This window comes from Marmota flaviventris, chromosome 2 (genome assembly GCF_047511675.1).
Source record: "Marmota flaviventris isolate mMarFla1 chromosome 2, mMarFla1.hap1, whole genome shotgun sequence".
Taxonomy (NCBI): domain Eukaryota; kingdom Metazoa; phylum Chordata; class Mammalia; order Rodentia; family Sciuridae; genus Marmota; species Marmota flaviventris.
In genome coordinates this window covers 174,687,233-174,715,017 of record NC_092499.1, presented here as the reverse complement: position 1 = coordinate 174,715,017, position 27,785 = coordinate 174,687,233, and the positions used below count along the sequence as shown (strand labels likewise).

The following is a 27,785-nucleotide window of genomic DNA, read 5'->3' as shown; positions in this document are numbered from 1 at the left end:
ATGGCCAGCCACAGTCTTACCTGCAGCCTGCTGGGCCTCCTGGCCCTGACCTCTACCTGCTACATCCAAAACTGTCCCCTGGGAGGCAAGAGGGCTGCCCTAGAGCTGGAGGTGTGCAAGGTGAGCCACCTGACCCTAGGGCCCTGCAGGAACCACCACCAACTTCCCATTGTTTCCTCATTTGGAAAACCAAGGAGTTTTGTAGATTTCCACTCTAGTACCAGATACTGGTGCTCCAGAACCTGTAGCCCCTTGCATCTTAGCAGCACTGAGGAGCCCAACTCCTGGGCTCCGGTCCCAGCATCCCAATTCCGTGTACCCTGCAGGACCTTCAGGCAGCCTCCACCTTCTCCACCACCTCCCCTTACCAGCTACTCTCTTGGTTCCCCACAGTGCCTCCCCTGTGGGCCCAGGGGCCAAGGTCACTGCTTTGGGTCCAGCATCTGCTGTGGGGACGAGCTGGACTGCTTCGTGGGCACAGCCGAGGCGCTGCGCTGCCAGGAGGAGAACTACCTGCCATCACCTTCTGGTTCAGGCCAGAGGCCCTGCGGGAGAGGGGGCTCATGTGCGGCTGCCAGCATCTGCTGCAGCCCGGGTGAGCAGGAGAGGCCAGCGCAGGGACATGGGCAGGGTGGGAACCGGCAAGACAGAGACAGACACCAGCTCTCTTTGCAAATGGCTGCCACACTGACCCTGCCTGCCACCCCAAGACCACCTTTTCTGAATGATGAGTTTGGATGCCTCCTGACATATTCCCACTGCAGCCATTGCTCCCCAAAGGCACCCTTAAAAGTAATGAAAATTGAGCAAAACCACCGCAGTGGTGCTTGCCTGTATGCTTCCTTGTCAGCTTGCCTTTGGGATCCCAAGTTTGAGAACATTATCCACAACATGGCAAGACCCTGTGTCAAAGTAAAAAATGAATGGGGCTGAGGATGTAGCTCAGAGGCAGAGCAGCCCTGGCTTCAATCCCCTCTACTGCAAAAATAATGAAAACAAAATAAAACAGAACAGATCTTTCCTCTCCTATTCTTCTCTGGTCTAAGTGTCAGAAATAAGGGGAGGCATTGGGGAATGAATGACTGCTCCCTACCTGGGTCTGCATTTCAGCTGTGTTGATCCAACTGAGATCATGAGGGTCTCAAACAGCTGCCACCCTCCTGAGGAGACTGGAGCAGGGAGGACCCCAACAGGGCCAGCTCCAGAGATGGAAAAAAACAGCATCCCACTCCCAGCGGGAGCTGGAACCTGGATCAGGGCACACTAGAGGAAGTCCAAAAGGACAGGATCTAGTCATCTGCACATAGAGACAGTGTCTGAGAGGGGATCAGAGGAAGGGGAAGGGACAGTGGGCATCCAATGACTTCCTGACTCCAGGAGAGAGGCTACCTACGTACTCCTGCTTGCAGATTGAAGGGGTAGAGCTGGCCAAGTGGACAGCTCTGGGGGGACAGCTGAAGGACCACCACCATGTTTCAAAGAGCTGGACTGTCACACCCCAAGGAGGCCACTGCTGTGCTGAATTGGGGAGGCTGGACTGGGGCACCCACAAGACACTCCCCTGCTCTCCCTATAGCTGGGGCTCAACCCAATGGCCTGACTCCTGCCTGTGTAGTGGGATCATATAAAAGCCCATCCCTCTCCCCAGAACACATCTCATTCACCTGCCTATGAGGCTGACCACACCTCAGAAGGCCCTGCTCACAACCTACTCCAAAATAAGAGGAGCAGTGAAAGGCCAAGGCTCATCGTCGGAGAGCAAAACACACAGTGACAAAGATGAAGCGCTTTATTGCAAACTGCTGCTAGCTTATATAGAAAGTGAAAGTCAGTTATCTTAGACCAGGAAGCTCCTGGGGCCAATCATAGTAAAGGTCAGGTCATTATCTATGGTGCACGCATGTCCGCCCTGCATAAGATTCATGGAGATCACGAACTGTTCAAGTGCGTGGAAGACTGGAGGACCAATTAGTGAATTTTCAAAACAACTTGTTATCCGCCCACTGGCAATTTGCCTGCCGCCATGTTTGAAAGGCCCGGGGAGTTCTCAGGGAGACTCCCAACAAGCAGACCATTCATTGCCTGTTAAGAATTAAATATGCTGGCTCCATTCTAAGTTTTCTAAGGAATCTCCATACTGCTTTCCAGATTGGTTGCACCAGTTTGCAGTCCCACCAGAAATGTATGAGTGTGCCTTTTCCCCACATCCTCGCCAACATTTATTGTTGTCTATATTCTCGATTACTGCCATTCTGACCTGTGTGAGATGAAATCTTAGAGTAGTTTTGATTTGCATTTTTCAAATTACTAGAGATGTTGAACATCTTCTTCTGAGAAGTGTCTGTTCAGCTCCTTAGCCCATTTATGGATTGGTTTGTTTGTTTGTTTGTTTTTGGTGTGAAGTTTTTTGAGTTCTTTATATATTCTGGAGATTAGTGCTCTATTTGACATGCTTGACCCAGCTATTTCACTCCTCAGTCCAAAGGACTTAAAATCAGCATCCTATAGTAACACAGCCACATCAATGTTTATAGCAGCTCAATTCACAATAGCTAAACTGTGGAAGCAACCTGGATGCCCTTCCATAGATGAATGGATAAAGAAACTGTGATATATATATATATATATATATATATATATATATATATATATATATACACACACACACACACACACACACACATACACACACACACACACACGTACACACATACATACATACACAATGGAATATTACTCAACATTAAAAGAGAATAAGATTATGGCATTTTGCAGGTAAATGGATAGAGTTGGAGAATATCATGCTAAGCAAAGTTAGCCAATCCCCAAAAAAACAAAGGTGGAATGTTCTCTCTGATAAGTGGATGCTGTTCCATAATGTGGGGGGGGGCATGGGAAAAATGGAAGAACTTTGATGAGGCAAAGGGAAGGGAGGAATGGGGAGGGGGCATGAGAGCAGGAAGATGGTGGAATGAGACAGACATCATTACCCTAGGTACATGTATGACTGCACATATGGTGTGATGCTACATCATATACATCCAGAGAAATGAAAAGTTGAGCTGCAATTTTGTACAATGAATCAAAATGCATTCTGCTGTTATATATACCTAATTAAAATTAATTAAAAAATAAACATGCTATGTGAGTGTAGCTCACTGGAAAGAGCGTTCCTACTGTGTGGGAAGCCCTGGATTTTGTCCCCCAAACTGTAAAAATGATTAAAAATACAAATAAATAAAATAATAAACCATAAGTAAATAAATAAAAAATAATAAATTGAATAAAATATCCCATTTTTGTAGTTTTATCCCATACCAGAGTGAGTGGGGAGATCACAAAGAATGAACCCCAGGGCTGGGGTTGTGGCTCAGTGGTAGAGTGCTTGCTTAGCATGTGCAAGGCACTGGGTTCGATTCTCAGCACCACATATAAATAAATGAACAAAATAGAGATCTGTCAACATTAAAAAAAAAAGAATGAACTCCAAAGCTCCACCAATAATGGGTGAGGCTCAATCACAGGGTGGATGACATAAAAAATATATTGTGATACTACAAGGTTTGAAATTAATTAATCGATTTTTTTGGTGATGGGAACTGAAGATTGTCTCTATCAATAATAAAATGGCAAAACTAATGTATGGTGCTAAAGTTCTAGGATGGCACAAGGATGTTGGGGGGCTTCTGGATTGCTGCTCATATCCTGTTTCTGGACTGGAAGCTGGTGAAACAGATGTGTTTGGTTTGTAAAATTAATTAAGCTGTTGGGCATGGGGACACACACCTATAATTCCAGGTACTGGTGAGGCTGAGGCAGGAGGAATTTCCATTAGAGCTTCAGCAGAAAGCATTATACCCAACAGCCAGAGAATGTGTGATTTGGGGGGAACTCATGAAACACTAAAATCCAACCACAGACTTGCCATCAAAGAAGGCAGTTGTTACAGAACCAACACTGTACAGATGGCTCTTTGACTTTAACGCATAAAATGAAAGACAACAAAAGATGGCTAAAGAAAAGGCTCAGTGTCCGCACTCTGAACACCTACTACAAAGAGCCCTTGGGTGAGCACAGTAATCATCAGGATATCACCAAACACTGAGAACTTGGAACCAGGGGAGAAGGAGGAAAGCAGGACACAGGGGAAAGCATGCAGCTTTAGGTAAGTAAGGGAAAGCCAGAAGTGCTTCTTTGTTCTCTTCCGTGCTGGGGAGGGGACCAGGGCCTTTGCATGCAGGCCCTCCCCCACCGAGCTCCACCTTGAGACTCTGCTGTTTCTTAATAACCTGTACATTGAACTTGAGAACTGTGAGCAATCAACAGAGAAAGCCCAAACGTTCATGAAGGAGAAACCCAAAATAACAAAGGACAGAAAACACAAACAAGGGCTGGAGATGGAGTTCAGTGGTAGAGCACAGGCCTCACCAGTGTGAGGCCGGGGGTTCCATCCCTGGCACTGCAAAAACAAAACAGGTTTAAAAAAAAAAAAAAAAACCACACACACCAAAAAAGTGAAGGCTGATAAAATGAAAAGCTATTTATATAAAATCATAAAAACAATAAACAGTCTTTTTTAGGCTCATCAGGATTCTTTTTAACACAGTGTCTTGCTAAATTGTCTAGGCTGGTCTGGACCTCTCCATCCTCCTTCCTCAACCTCCTCGGTAGCTGGAATTAGAGCCAGTATCACCTCACCCAGCCACGAAACTTTTTTAAGAGATGTTGCTTATGTTTCTATTTATAACCCACAGGTGTGGAGGCCTGCACACTTCTCCTTGACTCTTATTACCTACTTGAGGCAGCCCCTTTGTCCCTGAAGAGGCTGAGAAAGTCTTGAGACCCCAAAGTGTATACTGTATACAAGATGCTGAGAACAAAGGGCTATGCTCAGCCGTTGGAGAGACTCCGCTGAGCCCACATCAGTGCTGAATAAACCTTGTCCTTCCTCATCTCTAAGTACCATTTGTTTCTTTCCATTGACAACATTTTCCATATTTTTCTATAACATATTTTCATGTGTTGGCCAGGAAACTGACAACCAAGTTGGCCTTTGTGCCACCATTGTTGGGAAACAGGAGAAACCTGGGCCACCAGCCTGATGACAGATGGATAAGCACCACCTGTCCATTTGCCAGACCTCCACTCTCATTCAAGCCATGAATGAGAGTGTTTGTTCCTGATGGTTTGTATATATTTATCAGTATATTATATGCTGTGTCCTGACTCTCACTGCTTCCCAAGAGCAGAACCAAAGCAGGTTTCAGGATGGGATGTCAAACTGGTAAGTTCTCTGGGGGGCATCTCCTGAGTCAGGTCCTGCCATACGGTGGAAGGGGAAACTGATCACTTCCTAGTGACTGGAGTGTCGCTCAGTACAGGATCTGCTCCTTCGGAAAGTCTGTCAGTTCTGATGTGTGTGTGTGTGTGTGTGTGTTTGAAAGACAGAGAGAGAGAGAGAGAGACTGGAGAGAAGGGAAGTCTGTGCTCCACCATCTCAGAGCCGGAGTGAGTCCTAACCTGCAGTTCCATGGTGACTTCAGAAGACTTAAGGCAGTGCCAATCCCTGGGGGATCAAAAGTCCCTCCCTGCCGGGTTGGTCCAGGTCAGGGGCTTATACTGACCTGCCATTGATGTAAAGAGAGCAGCCAGGTAGATGAAGGTGTGTGTTCCCTTCTCATTGTGCAACACCCTCTCCAGGGGGAACGCTCACATGACAGGCAGTTCATCTTTAAAGCCCACTGTCTTGGAACATGGGGTTAAGAACTTTAAGATTCTTTGGAGATTATTCTTTGGTGTAAAATTGAGCTCTGGGAAACTGCACACTCTTTGTACTCTAGAGTGGCCCTCTTTTGGGATCCGATGGCTCTCAGATGGGACCTTAGATGTGGCCATCGTTTGAGCAGGGTATAAAGTAATAACAGGAGAGACTAATGGAGGGGATCTGGAAAAGCCAGCTGGGCCAGGTCCCGGACCTTTTAAGAACACTTGGGAGGGCTTCATTCTGCCCTGGGAAAATCCAAGCATTGCCTCAAGCTGCAGGTGTTAACTGTAATTTTCTACAAATGCCTGATAGACAGCCTGTACCCAGGAATATCTGGGGATGCCCTACTTCCTGCGATTTTTTTCCTCTTTGTTCCAGTTGGCATAAGGGGTTGAGCTATTAAATTAAGGAAAAAAAAAACTTCTAATCTAAAGAAAGATGCCAACAGGGGAAAAGACACCGAAATTCCCCCAGATGGCCCTATGAGCCTTATAGTAAAAAAAAAAAATGTTTTAATTCCCAGGATGAAAGGAAAAAAATAACCCAAGAGATGGTAAGATGCTGTTGTTTGATTTGAGCTCAGGAAGGTATTCTAAAGCCTTCAGTGTTCCGACTCCAGCTCGAGGCCTCCTCAAGGCCAAACTCCCTGACTTCTGCCTCTGGGAATGATGCCAACAGTGGGGGAGGGAGGTCTGAGCCAACGGCAGTGGCCCCCACTCCTCCCCCTGCCCTACATCCCTCACTATCCAAGCTAAGGAAGGAATCAGAGCAATGCCAAAAAGGATAGTCAGATTTTATTTTCTGGGCAAGAACAAGGAATGATTCAGGGAAAAACAATAGCAGCTTGGGAGTAATTATGGCCATGTCAAGTTTTCTTCAAAATCTCTGTCTTGTTGAAGTGCGTGGTTTCTGTGTTAAACTCGCATTTGGTCCTGCATGCCTGAATTAATTAAGGCAGTGCCAATCCCTGGGGGATCAAAAGTCCCTCCCTGCCAGGTTGGTCCAGGTTTTGGTCCAATTAGTCTTGTTTTGCCAACTGGAGTTTTTAGTTCTCTGTTTTCCCTACTGTCTTTGTTCAGAAGTCAGTTATTCCAGGAAAAGCTCTTAAACCTTCGTTCCCGATGGTTTGTATATATTTGTGTACATCAGTATATTATATGCTATGTCCATATATATTTATTATGTACATGGTATCAAAACTGACTTGTAGATAATTGGGTACTCATAAATTTAATAAGAGGATCCAAATATTTTTTAGTTTACATGACTTAAACATTTAAGAAAAATTCCAATTTAAATTGGTTAAACAGATAAGAATAAAGATGACTTTACAATTACTAACCCACACATTTTTCTAGGTGGTCAAGCCATCAGTAGAGTTTTAGTTTCCATAAAATGTTTGAAGTGTAATAGCCACTGCTTCCAGAATTTTTCTTTAGCAGGAACAGATGGCTTGTACTGTCTGATATCTTGGTTTTTATGGGTAACCTAAACTTAACAATTAAAACTGAGTAAATTAGATTAAACATAAGTGGGATTCATTTTCATAAATGTGTTTGTTAGAGGAGGCATTTAGTTAAGTTACAAAGTCAAAATACTAAAATATCAATGGCTAAGTATAAGTTCAAGTACTCCTGACTTCTGGAATTTCTATAAAATAATATTATTTGAGTATTATATGTTTTTAAAAATTGGCAAATAAAAAAGGAAATGTCCCTAATGTTTCCAAGGGAAGCTACACATGGACAACAAGACTGACATCCTGGTAGATGACACAACTAGTAAAGGAAATTAAAGGAGCTGAGGGGTTCTCACTAGTCCCTAAGAGTAAGCCCCTGAGGAATCTCAGCTGACTCTTAACCGTAGACAGGAGCAAGGTCAATTCTGACCATCTTGGTCTTAAACACTTGGCAGGAGAGTTATAACAAAGGCACAGCCATACATGGGCCAGTGTTCTTGTTAAGGTGGTACAATTGGTGACAAAGGGGTTGAAGATCACCTGGAAGTTACAACTCAGCAAACATTGTCAGGAAACCCACCAACACTGGGTCAGGTGTTGCCAATTGCTTTGTTAAGGGTTAGGTCTAGCCCTACTGGATAGACCCCCTCCCAGAGGCCCAAGGACAACAGCCCTGCTTTAGTCACTCCAGAAACAAGCCTAAGGAATCACCCGCCGGCTGGGATCAATGGGCCGCTCTTATTTTCTATTGGTATATGTACTGTGATGGTTTGGCACTGCCATCCTTTACCCCTCTCAGTTGCCACAGTCTTAGCCTTAGTTTTCACTGTAAGATTAACAGCAGCTCCTCCAGCCAGTTGACTTGGGCTGAAAGCTTCCAGTCTTTTCCTCCTTTTGACGATGCTTTGCTACTATCGGTTGGGTTTGATCTGGCTCCGGTTTGTGGTCTTGAGCCTCTCACCTTGTGCTGCAAGTATTCACATGACTCCATCAGGCCAAGGTATTGCCACAACCCTACTTTACCATACTCAATTCTCCTACTAGGAAACTATCTCAGGAACCTACCGGTTGTGTAAAAAGCTCCAGACCTGAAAGGGTTGGAAACCCAGGGAATTATTTGGAAGATGGCTTTCAACATTTGGGGGGAATTCAATAGTCTCATAACTATGGGGTTTTTATGTTAGGGCTCTGCCTTCTCCTGCATTACCTGTTGCGTGGTTATAAGATGTATTTTTATAAAGGAAAATAATCCCCAGTTGAAAGGAAAACAGCCACTCATGTCATGATGTTATGAAAATACAAACCATTAAATCAGGATGATGCTCTTTGACCCTGAAAGGATCTGAGCATCAAAGGGGGAAATGACTTCAAAAAAGTCACCCTGAACAGTGGATATAAATACTTATTAGTTTTTGTCTGCACCTTCTCAGGATGGATGGAAGCCTTTCCAACCCAAACTGAAAAGACAAGAAAAGTAACAAAGCCTCTCCTAAGAGACATTATTCCCAGATATGGGGTGTCTCCAGCCATAGGGTCAGACAATGGACCAGCGTTTGTGACTGAGGCAGTACAACAAGTGGCAAGACCTTTAAAAATGTGGTGGAAAGTACTTACTGTGTATTGCCCACAGAGCTTGGGGAAAGTAGAACATATGACTGTCAAGAGCTGCCCTGGATGCAGACACCTTTAAGTCCTGATGCACAGGGTTCTGGTCAATTACTGCATTCAATCTGGCACAGTAGTGCCAGGTCTCAGTAACTTGGGCATTACCCCAGCTCGGATAATAAGGTGTGGCTCCAGGTGTAGGTGTCACCCGCAGGGGTTGAATTACACTTACCTGTTCCTTTGTAATCCTACCCTTTGCCCTTTTGGGGATAGAATGTTCCATGGCACCTCCCCTTGTATGTCCTCTATATAAGATTAAAGAATTCCAGTGGCTCGTTCTCTTTCCACGGACCCCTAAGGTTGGAGAGCCATCTCAGGTTTTGAAAAGGTACTGCTGTGTGTTTGAGTGCTTTCTTTGCCGTTTTCTTAAGTCATTGGAATGGTCAGATTTTGTGAACCCAGCATTAGGTCGCCAGCTAGGATAGATGGTGATAATGAACCAAAGCCATAAACAAACACCAGCTCCATTATTTCAGGAGACCAGCCTATACTAAAAAAAATAATAATAATAAAATAAATTAAAAAAATAAAAATACATGAAAAAAAAGTGAGATGTTCACCCTGGGCAAGCATAGCGTTTTCACCATTTGAAATCCTGTTTTGGTGACCACCCCTACTGGTCAGCTTCAGGGGTGACTCCAGAGAATTAGAAGACTTAGATTTACATAAGCAGCTACAAGGATCGGGGGGCTCACCATCTCACAAATATAAAAATGGGTCACAGATAGAATGCCCATATCCTTGGGCATACTGTTCACCCCCACAAACCTGGGGACCAAGTATGGATAAAAGACTGGAAAAAGGAGCCCTCAAAACCAATTTAATCTTAACCACCCCTACTGCTTTCGAAGTAACAGGAATAGACACCTGGATCCACCACTCCAGAGCCAAACCTGCTGGCCCAAATGAGGATCAAAGGGAACAGAGAACAATCCTCAATCCAGAGAGTCACCTGGTACAAAAAAAAGAGACAACAACCCCAAAGCCTGGCTCTGGCCACACCAGAAACTGGTCAGTCAACACATGGCTGAAGGCTGAGGAGTCGACTGCCTGGTGAAAACAAGTTTTATTCTCTGCCAATATTTCCCTACTGTTATACACTACCTTCCTTTTCTCAGTATATGTGCTTACTGCTTGCTGTTATGAATCTGGTGCCCAACAGTCCTGCCAGATGCCACCCCCTCATGTGACCCATGAATCCAAGTAAGGTGATCAGACCAGGGAGTTAAATGGACCTTGCTCTATTCCACTCATTTCTCCTACCCAGGAGAAATTAAGGAGGGTTATATTCACAATGAAATTATGTATCCCAATATAGGAAACATGAGGCACCCAGAGAAACCAAAGGGCCCTGCAGACTGCTTATTGGAAGGATGATGAGTGGCCCCTAGAATGTATTATTCAGTACTGTGGATCTGTCACTTGGGCAGAAGATGGGTCTTGGGGATATCATAACCCTATCTGTATGCTGAATCACGTTATCAGGCTACAGGCAGTTATGGAGATTATAACAAATGTATCTGCAGAGGTCCCCAATATATTGGCTTAATAGCAAACCAAGATGCAAAATGCCATTTACTAGAATCATTTAACCTTGGATTATTTACTTGCCTCTGAAGGAGGAGTGTGGAAAATTCAATTTGAGTAACTGTTGTTTACCAATAGATGACACAGGGAAAGTTATAGAAGAGATCACAGATCATGTGGTAAAAATTGCCCATGTGCCGTACAGACTTGGAAAGAATGGGACACAGACAACCTCTTCAGAGGATGGTTCTGGGAAGAATTCATAGGAAGAATTAAGACAATGATCGGGGTGATTATGGCTACATTTGCTGTGCCTACATACTCATTGCCTCCTGCCTCTCCTAATCAGCATTAAAAGAAGTTTCATAAAAACAATTGTTTAAAAAAGAAGAGACAATTCTCTCATCTATTACTCATGAGAGGATACCAACAAGTGGTAAAAATGATGCTCTCTGAAGGATGCAGATGCATCCTGAGAATCAAGAGGTGGGAATGAAGCAGCAACTCCTTCCTAAGATATTTCTTTTTATCTCTTAATAGTTGCAACCTGCTAGTTTCTGCTTCTGTAATATGCTTGCTCTGCAGCTGTGGCAGAAACCAGATCTGCTTGGAGAAAGGAGGAGGGATCAAGGCTATTTGCATGAGAACGTCTTAAGACGCAGAAGTGTGTACTGTATAAAAGATAGTGAGAACAAAGGGCTGTGCTCAGTCTTTGGAGAAGACTCAGCTGAACTCTCACTGGTGCTGAATAAACCTTGCTTTTCTGCATCTCCAAGTACAATTTGTCTCTTTCCATTGACATAATTTTCCATAACAGGGAACTTCAGAGGTCTGTGCACCACTGAGTACCATCTCCCCTCCCTAAGAGACTGAGACGGACCCTGGGGTGCATTTGCAAAGTTTATTTTTCCTTGCCAGAGGGGAGGGCAGAGAAGCTCAGAGTGGTGGACAAGGGTGGCACCTGGCAAAAGGCCATGGACTATACACAAAACACACACAGGTCCTTCCTCCCATTTCTGACCTTGCCTTTGCAACCCAACACCAACCTAGTGGGCCTCACTTGGGTTCATGATCCAATGCTCACCCTACTATAGCCGCACACATGGCTTTCAGAACCCTGGTCCCTGGGGAGGCACTCACATTTGTTGCCTCAGAACTTTAAAGGAGCCCAAGCGCACAGTAGGTAGGCAGTAGGGTTGTCCACCTGCACAGTCTCACTTATTCAACAGCTCTACATGGAGCCACCTGTGGCCTAGACAGAACTGAGCATGGTGATCAGATTTCCTTCAGCTCTGCCGCAGCTGAAATAAAAAGGAATCAGCTGGACACACAGCACAAGAGAATTGTCTACGTACCCAGCAGAACTTCCTTATGGGATTCCTGTATGGTCATCCTGCTCAGGCAAGCTTAGATCAGTAGTCTTCTATGTGTGGGGTCAGCCACCTGTGGCTGAGAGCAGCTGGTGAGGGATGGGGAAGGCCTGGGATTGCAGGTAAGACACAGCCTCTAGCTAGTGCAGATGAGAGGACCCCACAGGCCCAGCAGAGGCCTCCCCACTGCATTCTCCTGGATCCAGACCCAAGCCCAGTTACTGGGGAAGCATCTCTCAATTTCTTGCATCCCCTGTGTGGATGGGATCAGTGTCCAATAGTCCCTTCTGCCCCTCAAGACTGGCTTCTCTCAAGCATTCTCTCTTTGCTAGTCTCTCCCAGTGGTTGAGCAGTACTGATCACTACAAGCAGCACCAAGATGGGCCACAATGGTACCTGACTCCTCTGCACTCTCAGTCATGGCCCTTTTGTTACCCTTTGGGCAGTTCTGAATGAAGCATGCAGAGGTGAAGGCCAGCAGGCCAGGGAAGCAGGTGGGTAGCAGAGTGTTGGGCATCTTGTTGCTCCCACTGAGGCCAGGGAACAGTGCTCCTGGGCTGGCTATGTGCTCTGCCTTGGTGGGCTGTCTATTTATATACCATGTGTTCCTTTAGAGACAACATGGTGGCCAACTGTGTGATCCTTTAAAAAAGGAGGAGGACAGTAGAACACCATGTCCCAGGAACACCCTTTTCCATTCCCAATAATTCCCAATAGCCAAGTCAATGAAACAATAAAAGCAGCACCAGTCGTCATAAATATATTCTCTTAAAAAAATCTTTCTCGTGCTCTCTCTCTTCTCTTCTCTTCTCTTCTCTCTCTCTCTCTCTCTCTCTCTCTCTCTCTCTCTCTCTCTCTCCTATAACAAACTAGTGCTATCTGTAGAAACTTCTTTCTTGAACATTCAATAAGCTGCTTGGGATGCTGGCCCTATGACAGAACAAGGTAAGCTATGCTGTCACTGCTTCTGACTTAACCTCAAGGCCTGGTGTAGAATCCAGCACTGTGCTCTTCCAGGCCGCCATCACTGGGCAATGCACTATGAAAAATGGAGGTGTTATGAGCCCTGCCTGTCATCAAGGGACCTTTCCCAAAAGATTCCAACAACCTGTGCATTGCAGTCCATCTCAGGGTATATTCCTTGAGGTCTCAGAAAAGTATGCACTGCCCCAGCGCAACTGGCTGGGACGTAACCAACCTCTTTCCCTAGGGCTTGCACAGCCACGGAGTCCCAAGCCATCTGCAGGTGTCTGGGGATAAACATGGGTCTGTCTGAGACAAATATGGTAACAGAAGGGCTCAGGTAACCAGAGTATTATTGACTACATTATGACAAAAACTGCTGTGACCGGGCATGGCAGTGCATGCTGTAATCCCAGCAACTCAGGAGACTGAGGCAGGAGGATCACAAGTTCAAAGCCAGCCTCACCAACTTAGTGAGGCCCTAAATAACTCAGTGACACCCTGTCTCTAAATAAAATTCAAAACAGGCCTGGGGAGAGGGTACCCCCAAGGTACCAGCCTGGGGATGTGGCTCAGTGGTTAAGTACTCCTGGTCCATTCCCCAGTATTAAAAAAAAAAACTGCTGTGATTGAAACTTAGGATTAGGAAAGAGTTGTCACCTGGAGACCATCTCTGAGCATTCTGGCTGTCCCAAGGCTGCTGAGAGTCAAAGGACTCTTTTCCCTTAGCACAGCCTCTAGAATACAGGCAGAGGCTCTAGGGTCTACAGTGTTACTAGCAGGGTCTGGCTCCAACCAAGGAGTGGTGACAAAAGAGACAGCCAGGCATGTGAGGTCCTACCCAATTAGCACTATAGCAGGACAGACAACCAAGAAAGAGTAGCCAGTTCAAAGGCTTTGGGAAAGAAATCCGTGTCTGCAGCCTCATGAACAAGGTAGCCGATGTCATGAAGTCACAGGAAAGTCACAGAAGCACAGAGGCTTGTTGGCACTGGGGGGTTGTGGCTGACTTCAGGGGGAAATGGAGGATGCTTCCACCACCCCAATGCCACTACAGGGCACAATTCAGAGACGCAGGCCCTGAGGCTGGGGGTCTTTGGGAAAATTTTGTGGCATGTCCATCATCACAACACTGTCAGTCAGAAACATGGGATGGGGAGATGTAGACAGCCCCTCTGAATGATTCATGCCTTCCATCTTGGAGCAGAGAGGCTTTGACCATCACTACATCTCATAGTGACTTGAACATTGCTTTGGTCCCAGAAGATTGAGGGCACGTCTTCAGACGTAGGCGTGTCGCCCCATGGCTCTTTGGGTCGAATTAGACTCACCTGACCTTTGTAACCCTGTCCCTTCTGGCTTTTTTGGATGGAACTTTCTAAGAATAAGGGTACCCCCAATAAAAGCCCATTTCTGAATGTGCTTGTTCTCTCTCGCCAGCCTCTCCTGACTTTCTCTTGCTCTCCCATTTGGGGAGCCTGAGGCCGAGAGCAGAGAAGCCGTCCTGAAGCTTATTTAAAGGTAAAACTATGTTTTATTTGGTGTCCCTAAAAATTCACACAAGCGATCTTTTTTTTATTTTATTTTTTTATTGGTTGTTCAAAACATTACAAAGCTCTTGACATATCATATTTCATACGTTTGATTCAAGTGGGTTTTGAACTCCCATTTTTACCCCAAATACAGATTGCAGAATCACATCGGTTACACATCCACGTTTTTACATATTGCCATACTACTGACTGTTGTATTCTGCTGCCTTTCCTATCCTCTACTATTCCCCCTCCCCTCCCCTCCCATCTTCTCTCTCTACCCCATCTACTGTAATTCATTTCTCTCCCTTGTTTTTTTTCCCTTTCCCCTCACATCCTCTTATATGTATTTTTGTATAACAATGAGGGTCTCCTTCCATTTCCATGCAATTTTCCTTCTCTCTCCCTTTCCCTCCCACCTCTCATCCCTGTTTAATGTTAATCTTTTTCTCATGCTCTTCCTCCCTGCTCTGTTCTTAGTTGTTCTCCTTATATCAAAGAAGACATTCGGCATTTGTTTTTTAGGGATTGGCTAGCTTCACTTAGCATAATCTGCTCTAATGCCATCCATTTCCCTGCAAATTCCATGATTTTGTCATTTTTTTAGTGCTGAATAATACTTCATTGTGTATAAATGCCACATTTTTTTTTATCCATTCATCTATTGAAGGGCATCTAGGTTGGTTCCACAGTCTAGCTATTGTGAATTGTGCTGCTATGAACATCGATGCGGCAGTATCCCTATAGTACGCTCTTTTAAGGTCTTCAGGGAATAGTCTGAGAAGGGCAATAGCTGGGTCAAATGGTGGTTCCATTCCCAGCTTTCCCAGGAATCTCCATACTGCTTTACAAATTGGCCGCACCAATTTGCAGTCTCACCAGCAATGTACAAGTGTACCCTTTTCCCCACATCCTCGTCAGCACTTGTTGTTGTTTGACTTCCTAATGGCTGCCAATCTTACTGGAGTGAGATGGTATCTTAGGGTGGTTTTGATTTGCATTTCTCTGACTGCTAGAGATGGTGAGCATTTTTTCATGTACTTGTTGATTGATTGTATGTCCTCCTCTGAGAAGTGTCTGTTCAGGTCCTTGGCCCATTTGTTGATTGGGTTATTTGTTTTCTTATTGTTTAATTTTTTGAGTTCTTCACACAAGCGATCTTAAGTTCAGTTGCCCACGAGGGTCGGGGGCAGCAGGTGGTGCCCAAAAAGGGACCGCTCGGGGTGAATTTCCAAGTTGACTGAGAGAGTAGATCGTATTGTTCATGTCAATCCTAAAGGTTGAAGAAAATTTTCCAGATGTAGCAGCTTTCTGAGTCAGGTGAGGAAAACCCTTTAATGCACCTGTCTGGAAACAGGCTGGGTTGCAATCCATTGTCCACAGCTATGTGCACTACAAGACAGAAAAAGAGCAGATGTACATTGTCCACACCTTACCCTCTCTGCACTGTCAGTCACAGTTACCATCTGAAAACACTTGAAGCCAGATTGATTGAGGGGCCTAAGTGTTGGGACTGGTCAGGACATCCTGTCTCCATCAGCCACACCTGCCAAGGTCATCATTCTAACATCTGCCTCCCACACAGGCCTCATTAAGATCCCAAATTCCTCTCAGTGGAGATCAGAGAGCTTGCCTCCCCCCTAATATCCACTGCTCAGAGCCTTCAGTGGCTGGAAAAAGTATCTTCACTGTGTTGACTGGTTCCATTTCAAATACAGCATCTTCCATGTCACATGGACCTCCAGACAACCCACATTCCTGCCACACTTCCCTTGTAATTACACCTTCCAAAACGACTTTTCCACTCTTTCTGCAACCTTATATTCCCTACGCCTCAACTCCTGATGTTGATTCATACATCTTTTAAGAAGGGAAAACTTAGCTCTTTAACTCATCCCTGTCACATGTACCCTCCACCCACTGTGTCCTACATACAATGATGTCATGAAGGTTAGAGCAGCATCACCAGTTTGGTCACAATCATACCCTTCTGGGTTAAGCCATGTGGTTAATATGATAACTTCTATCTCAGAACAGATTTTGTGTTCCCTGGAGCTAGTGACGGGATTTGTTTTTCATCTGTGGCCGTCTGCCATGCTAACCCACAAATCAACATATTCTTCAACTCCCTCCATTGAGGTTTCCGCCCACACCAACCCACGGAAACTCCTGTTAGCAATGTCATTAACTTGTCAGATTTACTGGACGTGAATAGGTCCTCATTGTACATACTCCACAAGAAGCGTTCAACATGGTTATCCTGGCCCATTTCTTTTTTTTAATATTTCTTTTTTAGTGGTAGTTAGACACAGTACATTTATTTTATTTATTTATTTTTATGTGGTGCTGAGGATCAAACCCAGGACCTCGCACATGCAAGGTGAGCACTCTACCTCTGAGCCACAACCCCAGCCCCTCCCTGGCCCATTTCTAAAACACATTTCTTGGTTCCAGTGAAACTACCCTTGCCTGATTTTACTTCCCTCACACTGAACACGTCTTCCCAGTGTCATTTTCTGCTATCTCTTTCCAAACATTGGAACATTTCAGAATTTATTTCTTCATCCCCTCCATTCCCTTCTTTGAGTTGATTTTACAGCCTTTCTATAAGCTGATGATTCCCAAATCCTTACCTCCATCCTGGGCTTCTCTCCCAACTGTCAGACTTGCAGTCACTCAACTGCCTAATGACACCTCCCTGTGGATATCCAATGGGCCTCTGAGACTTAACATAGTCAAGCTGGGCTCTAGATTCTCTGCTGCCCCCTGCATCTCCCAGGTCAACAACTAAGAAAGAGAAATAAGAAGGTTCTAGGTATGGAGATGTATTTTAATATAAAAAGGAGAAGGAAAAAGAAATGTTTCTGAATAAGAAAGTATTTTGTGTGGTAAAGTAGAATATCTAATTAAGCTGCAGAAAGTCTGTGAAGGGTACACTTCAGAAAGTTTGTGTGTAACTAAATTGGTTACATATATAATTAGCATAATCAATTAAAGCTATTCAAGGCTTTTTCCTCAGGTCAAATATTAATGTACTGTTATAAACCAAAGTTTAATATATGTTAGAGCAACTGATTTTAAAGCAATTAGGGTTTATACAACTCTGGTTAAACAACTGTTATTTTAGAGTATTACACTATATTACAGAGTCTAGATTTTTCTTTAAAAGTGAAACTTGTTTAATGTAAAACATCAACATAATTGTGGTGCTATTACTGATGACTTAGTATAATAAGTATATTCATATCTTCCAGGTGCTGAGAGCCACGGCTGAGTCTGTATGGCCCCTGGCATTTTGCCAACAGTATTGATTGACAGGCGAGGCATTACTATCCGCCTCTGCCGCAACTTTTGAGTTCTTGCACTATTTTGGAGTTCTCCTGGGGATTTCCGGGGATTCCCCAAGAGTTCCCATTGGTTGGGGAAGTGCAGGAGGAGGGATTTCCGGGAGAGATATTTCCGGCTGGGGGTTCCTGGACTAGCCGCGTGGCCTTCAGGAGGATTCCCCAGGAGCTGTGTGAAGTGTTTTCCTGCAGTTCAAAAATAAAGTTTGTTCCTGCTTCAGTGGCTCGTGATTTGTGCCCAGCCAGACTGCGGCATCCAGGTATACAAGTTTTTAAAATATGAGGTTTAAAAGATGAGGTTTATCAAGCTGGTGTTCTCCAAACTAAAGTTGTCTGTAATGGTAATTTTTGACTTCTAAAATAGCAAATTTAATTGGGGATTTACTGATATAATTTAATGTTCTGAAACTGAACTTATTATCAATAATATATATGTAAAATTGTATTTTATTTTTTTGCACTGGAGTAGAAATTAACTGTATTTTTAAAACATAATGAGAGCCTGATCTGTTTAAAGGTTAAAATTGTGAAAAATAAAAACATTTTGCCATTTTCCCACAAAAGGGGGTTAAAAGCTCTCTTAGCTGTTGTTTGATTCATGTTTTAGATTTAATGTTGTATTGTATTAACTAACATTCATATAGACTCAGAAACCATATAAACTTTATAAAAGATCAGCTTCAGAAATAAAACTTTACCTAACATTTGCCAAGAGCCCCACCTCACCTGAGTTAAGACTCTGCTTCTCACCTTACTCCATATTAAGATAATTTCAAAGTAGGTTAGAGTTAAGCTCATTTAAGGTTATGTTCAAAGGATAAGTTTTTGATTACTGTAATCTCAAAATAATCAGGAGATATAATATAAACTAAATGTTATGGTTTGGATGTGAGGTGTCCCCCAAAAGCTCATGTGTGAGACAATGCAAGAAGGTTCAGAGGAGAAATGATTGGGTTGTGAGCGTCTTAACCCAATCAGTAAATTAATCCCCTGATAGGGATTAACTGAGTGATAACTGGAGACAGGTGGGGTGTGGGTGGAGGAAGTAGCTCATTGGGGGCTTGGCTACTATATACATGGTATATATATTTTGTATCTGGAGAGTGAAGTCTCTCTCTCACTGCTTCCTGATCACCAGGTGAGCTGCTTCCCTCTGCCACACTCTTCCTCCATGATGCTCCGAGGAATGCAGCCAGCCTTCTATGGACTAAGACCTCTGTAACCATAAGCCCTCAAACTTTCCCTTCTGTGCAATTGTGCTTGTTTTAGTCACAGCAGTGAAAAAGCTGACCAAAACACTAAGTGAGGCTTAAGATTGTGTTTCTTAGTTCATAGGTATTATACAAACTCCATATGTTTTTCACTCTTGTTAATTTCATTTTGTATTTTCCTTATACACTTTAAATGTTAGTGCCTTACAGAAGTACAACTTTCAATATATCAACCTGAGTTAATTTGAGATAGTAAGCCGTCATCTATAGACAGACATGATATAAGGCTAACTTCCAGTACTAATACTGATTCCAATTACATAAAAGGGATGGATGACTGTAAAGTTACAGACATTAAAATTAAAACCCAGTACTCTTACTTGAAGGCTGATGAAACTGGCTTGCTGTATATTTAAGAAAAAGGTTTGGAGATTAAAGTTAAGGAAGTAAAAGAGCCAAGAAGGAAAATAGTCAATATTTGGCTCTTGCCCTCTGAATAAGTTGAACCCAGGATAAGGGGACTTTTTAAAAGGCTTTGCAACTCTGGGCCACATAACCTAATCAGGGGGATCTATGAACCCTAGAGAACAGATAACTGACCAGTGCACATGCTGCAAAAGAGGAGGACCATTGGAGAAGGGAGACATCCCTGATGCTTCCAAGGGAAGCTACAACATAAAGGAGACCCTAACCCATCCTAGCAGATGGCACTGAAAGAGCTAAGAGGCTGCTCTCAAGTTCCCCAAGAGTGACCCCTTGAGGGGACTCAGCTAACTCTCTTTTTTAATTTGTTCTACTTAGTTGTACATGACTCTTAACAATAGATAAGAACAAGGTCAATCTGACCAGCCTGATCTCCAACACATAGTAAAAAAAGTATAATCAAAGTATAGCCATACTGGGTATTTAGAAGAAAGGGCAATAGTTCTTTTGATAGAAGTTAAGACATACACTTGTGTCAGCCTCACAGCCCTGGTGCCCTCCAAATTCTTAGGCATTTTTTTTCCTTTGTGAGGCTCATATTCATCCCTGCTTACCAATAATTGGATGGATCTATATACCTTGGTCTTCCCTACTCCTCAAATATATGTTTTACCTAACAAACAGAGTTTGTCTTTCCTGATAATGGCACACACCAGACACAAGAGAGCCTTTCAGTTTATTCCCTCACTCATAGAGCTAGTGTTAGACCAGGATGCAAGAAAAGATCACTGAGTCCAATTAAAATCAAATTAAGCAAGCTTATTATTTCGACCGGCCGGGCTGCCTCTCCCTCCCAAAACGGTGGGAACAAGACAGCACCCCAGCTTTCCTGCAGCCCAGCTTTATAGCCCAGAAAGTTACACAAAGGGGGGTTACAGATAACAGAACTCTGACAAGCATCACACGAATGGTAGTTTACATTTTTTGCTGGCCCCAACATCAGAATTTATGAGGACCATTATAGTCTCAGAGAGGGTCATTGTCTGGCCAGGGAAGGCCAATATTTATGAGGTGTCACTAAGTTTCAGAGAGGGCTGCTATCTGGTCAGAGAGCCAGGCATGGGTGAGTTCAAGGCACGGGCAGGCATTCCAAGCAGGTTCAGAATTTGCAGTAATTTATAGTAAAGCCGAAATTATCTTTTCATGGCTTTGTGGCAAGATGGCTCCCAATTTTAAGAAAAGATCAGGTTGGGTCTATCACTAGAGATATCCTCTGGGATTGGCACAGGAGCAACAGGATTAGGAACCCCTCCTCACTGCTATACCTGGTTATTGAAGATATCCAACAAGTCGCCAATTCAGTAGTTACTTTACAAAATCAATTGGATTCCCTGCCATCTGTCATACTGCAAAATTGCTGGGACCTAGACCTCCCCACTGCCGAATGAGGTAGCTTCTACATTTTCCTCAGGGGAGAATGTTGATTCTGCCTCTTTCTTGGGGAATAATGATGCTTCCATGTGAATCAGTCAGGACTGGAAAGGGATAAGGTTAAATAACTACAGGACTAATTGGAACAACAGAGGCAAGAACTGGCTGATTCCCGATGGTCTCATTGGGGGAATCTAAACAGGTGGACTGCCTAGTTACTTATCCCCTTTGAATATTCATCTTCCTCATAATAACCTTTCTACTCTGTATCCTTAAATTCAGACAGAGGAAACTTCTTAGGGAAGTGATCCTTTTGGCTCAAACTGTGTACCAGGGACACATCAAAGCCATTCTCCTCCTGTGTTCACAAAAGGATTCCCAGAAACCATCATGGGAAAAGATTATTTGCAGCAACTCAGAAGCCTCTTCCATACACACCATGTCAGCCCCAACTGCCAGAGTCTCTGTATCTGTTCAGGATCCTGAAAGGGGATTCCCACCCCCACTTTGTCCCTTCTCTGCAAGAAGTAGCCAGATATGATTACTTACTCCACCCAACTTACTGTACCCCTTTCAGAGTCAAAATGAAGGACAAGGAGAATAAGCACTTCCCCTGTCTGCAGCTGTTCCCCCACCCCCCTCCCTGTGTGCAGGGAGATGTTGATGATAAATTGGAGCTTTTGTCATTTAGAAGCCCAGGTCTCAGCCTGAGGGAAGGCAGGAAGGGGAGAACACCAAGGAACTTCCACCTGACTAACACCTGACACCCTCCTGGCTGAATCAGCTGACCCCAGGAACTTCCTTACCTGCCCCACCCCAAGTGAGCCCACCAAAAGTAACTAACTCCTCCCCATGACCTGTGAAAGCCCCATAAAACTTAGACCCTCATGGTGGCCTGCTGCCATTTTCCCCCTGAAGATATGCCCTTCCAGTGCTGAAAAAGCATCACTGATAGGAGAGGTCTGTCCCCATTAGGATTATTTTTGCTTACGCATATGATTATGTCACACGATACCTACTACAACTTGCAGTTTAGTGTGTGCGTGTCTGTGTGTGTGTGTATGTGTGTGTGTGTGTGTGTTTCTAACCGTATAATGAGAGCCCCATGGAAGAAATGTCTCCATCTCTCATGTTCAGTACTGTGGCCCCTATCCTGGTAGCCGGTTTGGCACATGGGATGATTGTCAATGTGTTATGGCAAATAAGAAGGGAGGGAGGGGAGCGCTGGATACCTGCTTCAGCTCTCCAGGGAGTTGTGACCTAGGACAAGTCATACTTGTTTTCGTGGTTATTTGTTGGATGTACCAACCCCTCTTCTTAGCTCACTGACATCTTAATAAAATCAGATGATGTTGCTATAAAAGGTTAAATGGCTCCTATTAAAAGGCTATGCCTTCAAGCATCAGTTCTATAGTTCCCATAGTTTTCTAGAATACTTTTCTGCCTAAATGTTGTAAATACTAAACCCCAGGTCTCTTACTTTCCTTAAAGTACTCCCTTACCCTGAGACCAGGTTATCTGAGAACAGGTATCAATCAGTTCACTCATTTCAGCAGACCATCAGCCCCTCCCCACCCTCCTGTGTTTCTCTCCTCTCATGTGCACCATCTAGTGGCCTTGCCAGTGTCCCAGGAGCTGCGCCTCATTTTCAGATGGACTCTGTTGTTAGTAGCAGCACAGCTTTCTCTCTTTCCCCATTTTTCTATTTGTCTCACCTGAGGACTCTCCACCATGAAGACACAGGAATGATCTGTAACTGTGAAGAGGTGAACAGCAGGGACCAAAATTATAGAAGCCCAGAGGATGCCTTGTGTGGGATGGAAACATTTCAGGAACATTCTGGTCCTGAGTCGGACAGATACAAAACTGAAGTGGATCCACATTGTTACTAAGTGAGGAGCAAGGTGCTCCAATGCTGCCTGTCATCCAACTACTGGAAACTGAGGCAGGAGGATCACAACTTCCAGGCCAGCCTTGGCAATTTACCAAGACCCAGACTCAAAGAAAAATAAAAGTTCTGATGACTCACTTCTATGGCAAAACCTTTGCCCTGTAGGTTGGTGGCCCTGGAGTGGATCCCCAGCACTGAAGAAAAAAAAAAGGCAAAGAAAACCACCACTCCTGCCTTGATGCATGGTGGCATCTCTCCTCACCATTGCCCAGTGCTCTGAGTCAAGGTCAAGAGAAGTTAACAATGACCACCATTAAAAAATGTGCAAACAGGCCCCTCTTTCATTCTCCATAGCGTTTACTAATCTACAAAAGGTTTTGTTTTTCTGTGTGTGTGTATGTGTGTGTGTGTGTGTGTGTTTTTTTGTTTGTTTTTTGTTTTTTTTTTTTGAGGGGCTGTGCTGGGGATTGAGCCCAGAGCTCAGCACCTGCTCCATCACTGAGCCACACCCACCTTTATAACACAAGGTACCTTTGCCACTAAAACCTACTATGATTTATCTTTGTTTCCCATTGTTGGGTTTCCACTCTACAGCAGCATACCTGAGATAACTAGCTTGTGGAGAATTCAAGTTGATTTTGACAATGGTTTCAGAGGTTCCAGATCATCACCAGTTGGCCTTGTTGTTTCTGGGTCCACATCAAGGCAGCGTATACTGAGGGGATCACATGTGGAGCAAAACAACTCACCACATTGCTGGGAAGCACAAGACAGAGCAAGAACGGGCCAGGGTACCATTGTCCCCTTAAAGGATAAGCTCACCACAGCCACAAGTCCACCAGCCAGGCTCCACCTCTTCAATGTTGAAGCACATCCTAAAAACACCTCTCTGTGGATCAAGGCTTTAGCACAGAGGGCTTGGGGACACTCAATATCTACACTGTAGCACAGCCCTCTGGAACATGTTCACGGTTCCCACCTCCCCTCCTCCACTTGAATATAAGCCCCATGAAGGCAGGAGGCCCTCCCCACCTACCCTAGGTCCACCTCCTGGAGCATGAGCCCAGAGACTCCTGCATGCCAGGCAAGCACTGCAGCACTGAGCTGCACCCCCAGCCTGAGGACGGGATTTCTGTCTGCTTTGGACACTGGTGTTTCTGAGCATCTGTAATGGGGACCATCAGCAGATGGGGAGGGGGTGAACAGAGGAATTAGGTCAGTCACAATGGGACATTATACTATGGTAGGTTGAGTGAGGTCATTTTGGCCACACAGACCGGTGGGAGGCCTCCCTGGGGCCATGGCTGGGCTCAAGTCCTTGGCCAATGACCTGCATGTGCAACCCAGGTCAGCCTGGCCAGCTCCTTGGGCTGGAGCTCACACTAATGACTCAGGGTCAGCGACTCCAGGACAGAAGGCTCTGGCACCTGCTTGACCATGTTGGCCTCAGCCCCTCCTTGAGGAGAGGGACAGGAAAGTAGGAGAGCCCAGGTCTGTCCCATTCACCTCTCTAAGAGAAGAGGGGGCTGGTCTCTCTGACACTGGCTCTTATCTCTTCCTCATTACTGCATGTGGGTGCCCCAGGGAGCAGCCTGAGAGGGACTTTAGAGACAGGGTGTCTGCTGCAGTGGGCCTGGGGAGGGGCAGGGAGAGGCCCAGGCAGAGGGGCCCCTGCCTTGCAGACCTCAGCTGACCCCACAGGGAGCTCTGGAGCAGAAATGCTCCTTCAGTGCAGAGGTGTCTTGCATTTGGGCCCAAATGGACCAGCCACTGGGTGTGGTCACCAGGAAGGGTGTGACCCTGGGCCAGGTTGATCTGTGTCCTTAGGTCACCTGCTGACCTCATTCCTAGCTGCTGGTTGGCAAGCACTTTGGGAAAGGGGAGTCTTGGGAGCGCCTGTCCTTTCCTGTTCTCAGGATTGAGCAGCACCCCTTCCAGGGAGCCCATCTGGATATAAGATTTTGTTTTCATTTTCAAATATATCAAAATGTCTCTAGAATTTTTGGACTTCTTTTGTTGTTGTTTTGTTTTGTTCTGGGGAGCCTGTCCCATGTCAGGGACGTTCTATTACTAATCTTTGGACTAAGAGGTTTTTGATTCTTCTGTAGTTTTTTTTTTTTCTTTCTACAATTATTTTTTTCTTTTTTCTTTTTTTACTTCAGATTGGAATCTGGTGTGCTTTATTACTAAGATATGTTGCCAAGTACTTTTTATTTTTTATTTTGAAATAAGGTCTCAGTAAGTTGCCCAGACTTAGAAACTCCTGCCCAGTTTCCTCACCTGCTGGGATTACATTTCATCTTCCCCAACAGCCCCACAAAGTTTTCAAAGGCATGAAACAAAAGCCATCTTTGATCCACAGTTCAAAACAAAAAGGACAAGAAGTTACAAAGGAATCAATTATATTCAAAATCAAGTGAGTGTCAAAATCAAAATGCATTTTGATATTGTCTTAAATGTGATTCTTTAATAAACCATGAGATAGTCAACTCCTGGGGCAACCCAATGACTGCAATGATCTCCAAATGACAATGATTGTAAACAATCCTTAGAGACATTTGAAGTAACTTTATATGATGGGAGGTTGCCTGTCACCTGTGTTGGTGACATAGCCACAGTTATTGTCAATTCCAATACAGGTGGACTATAGCCCAGCTCCTAGCTAGAGGAAAAGTTGACTTGCAGTTAGAGGTGGGAGAAAGCTGGGATCTCATCCATGCAAGTGCTGGGGGCAGGGAAGTGGCTGTGGCTGTGTGCTGGGGTGGGGAGGTTTTCTGGTTATTTAGGCTTAGGAAGAGGAGACCTTGTTACTAGGGGGTCAAGGACTGAATGTGTGTGGGCCAGGGAGTACAGGTGGGGGTCTGCCGGAGGCTGTTCCTGCCTGGAGAGGCCCCAGGATCCACATCACGACCCTCACAGCATCCTTCCAGTATTGGAAGTCTGGAAAAATAGCCCTTAGTAAAGTGCACTTCACTGTCCCCCATCACCCACTTCTCCTTTTCCCTTCTGTGTGGCCCTGGCCACCTCAGGCTGCTTCCTCCTTTGGCAGCACTGAACTTCCAAGTCTCATCCATTAATCAGGACAGTGACATTGACCCTGGCATGGCACTGGTAATGAGTGGCCTCGTCCTGTGCACACGGTCTGACACACAGCGACCTGCTGTGACCAGTAATGCAACCTGCTTTTTAGTGCTAGGCAGACCCAGAGCCAGGGAATAAGAAAGCCAGGCCTGAGGGACAGCCACAGCTGTGGATCCCCCACCCAGTGTGCCAACACCATGGCCAGCCACAGCCTTGCCTGCTACATTCAAAACTAACTCCTGAGTAGCAAGAGGGCCCTGATGGAGCTGGACATGTGCGAGATGAGCCCACAGGGACCACCACCATGCCACTCCTTTCCCTGGATCCCATCCCTTTCTTACCTGGGACCCCAAGGCGTTGGGCAGGTTTCCACTCCTGTTCTTAGAGCCTAGTTGGTGCCCCAGTACTTGTATCCCCTTAAATCAGGCCAGCATGGAGGATCCCTGGACTCCCCAGGAACTCCAGTCCTAGTGTTCCAAAACCATTTACCCCGCGAACCTCCAGGGGTTCCCCTTCCCTGTTGCCTCTCTCTACCCCACTTACTCTTTCGGTCCCACGGTGCCTCCCCTTGGCTGCAGGGACAAAGAGCACTGCTTCTGGCCCAGCACCTGCTGCAGGGACAAGCTGGGCTGCTTCATGGGCACCCCCAAGTCACTGTGCTGTCAGTAGAAGAACTATCTGCCACCACCCTGCCAGTGGAGCCAAAAGCCGTGCAGGAGCAGGGGCCAGTGCATGGCTGTGGGCATCTGCTACAGCTCAGGTGAGCTGGGAGGGGCCAGCACAGGGCCCCAAGCTGAGTGGGATGCGGAGAATCCGCCACTGACACCAACTCTCATTGCAGATGGTTGCTGCAATGACCCCACATAAGACCCCCAGGTCGCCTTCTCCGAGTGCTGAGTCCTGCCCTCTCCAGACACTTTCTGACCTCACCCCAGCTCCCCATAGCCATCCCAAGAAGGAATGAAAATCCTGAAAACCCAGCGTGGTTGCACATGCTCATAATCTCAGCTACCCTAGGCACCTAGACTGCTGCCCAATGGATCCTACCTCCACCCAAGAAAATATTTTCTGAATGATGACCTTGATGCCTATGGACATATTTCCATGGCAGCCCTTGCTCCATGAAGGCACCTCTAAATGTAATGAAAATCAAGCAAAACCACCACAGTGATGCTTGGTGTATAACCAGTGACTGTGGTGTCTGAGCAGGAGGAGCCTAAGTTTGAGGACGTTATTAACAACAAGGTGAGACCCTGTGTCAAAGTGAAAATTAAATGGGGCTGAGGATGTAGCTCAGAGGTAGAGCAGCTCTGTTTAAATCCCTTTACTGCAAAAATAAAGAAAACGAAATAAACCAAAGCATTTCTTTCCTATTCTTTCTCTAGTCTAGGGGGTCAGAAATAAGGGGAGGTATTGGGGAATGAATGACTGCTCCCTACTGGGACTGCATTTCAGCTGTGCTGGTCCAACTGAGACCATAAGGGTCTCAAACAGTTGTCACCCTCCTGAGGAGACTGGAGCAGGGAGGACCCCACAGGGCCAGCTCCAGAGAGATGGAAACAATCCAGCAGCCCACTCCCAGCAGGGGCTGGGACCTGGAGCAGGGCACACTAGAGGAAGTCCAAAAGGCAGCATCTAGTCATCTGCACACAGAGACAGTGTCTGAGAGGGGAACAGGGGAAGGGGAAGGGACAGTAGGGATCCAATGACTCCCTGACTCCTGGAGAGAGGCTACCTACGTACTCCTGCTTGCAGATTGAAGGGGTAGAGCTGGCCAAGTGGACAGCTCTGTGGGGACAGCTGAAGGACCACCACAATGTTTCAAAGAGCTGGACTGTCACACCCCAAGGAGGCCACTGCTGTGCTGAGTTGGGGAGGCTGGACTGGGGCACCCACATGACACTCCCCTGCTCTCCCCACAGCTGGGTCTCAACCCAGTGGCCTGACTCCTGCCTGTGTAGTATCAGAACTTGTCAGAGATGGTCACCACCCAGCGGACCTGCAGTCCTTAGCACCCACAGCCACAGAAATGACCACCAAGCACAGAGGGGAGGAGCAAACTTACAGGACCTTTCATCCATACTGCCCACCTATCCCCACGTAGTGACACCCCCTCCTCCACAG

At 45.5% G+C, this 27,785-nt stretch overlaps 1 protein-coding gene across 1 annotated transcript; it reads left to right on the top strand.

Moving 5' to 3' along the window:
* On the top strand, positions 1-26,518 carry LOC114080649 (oxytocin-neurophysin 1-like). Its single transcript, XM_071607427.1, has 5 exons — positions 1-120; positions 394-595; positions 25,630-25,691; positions 26,240-26,421; positions 26,503-26,518. Exons 1-5 carry the CDS (start codon positions 1-3, stop codon positions 26,516-26,518), a joined length of 582 nt encoding a protein of 193 aa, XP_071463528.1.
* Positions 26,519-27,785: the final 1,267 nt, after the last annotated feature.

Excerpts from the sequence above, each read along its gene's own strand:
- LOC114080649 (XM_071607427.1), top strand. The coding sequence starts at position 1 with ATGGCCAGCCACAGTCTTACCTGCAGCCTGCTGGGCCTCCTGGCCCTG. Across the intron at positions 596-25,629 it reads CAGCATCTGCTGCAGCCCGG|CACTGAACTTCCAAGTCTCA; the intron begins GTGAGCAGGAGA and ends CTCCTTTGGCAG. Across the intron at positions 25,692-26,239 it reads TTGACCCTGGCATGGCACTG|GGACAAAGAGCACTGCTTCT; the intron begins GTAATGAGTGGC and ends CCTTGGCTGCAG.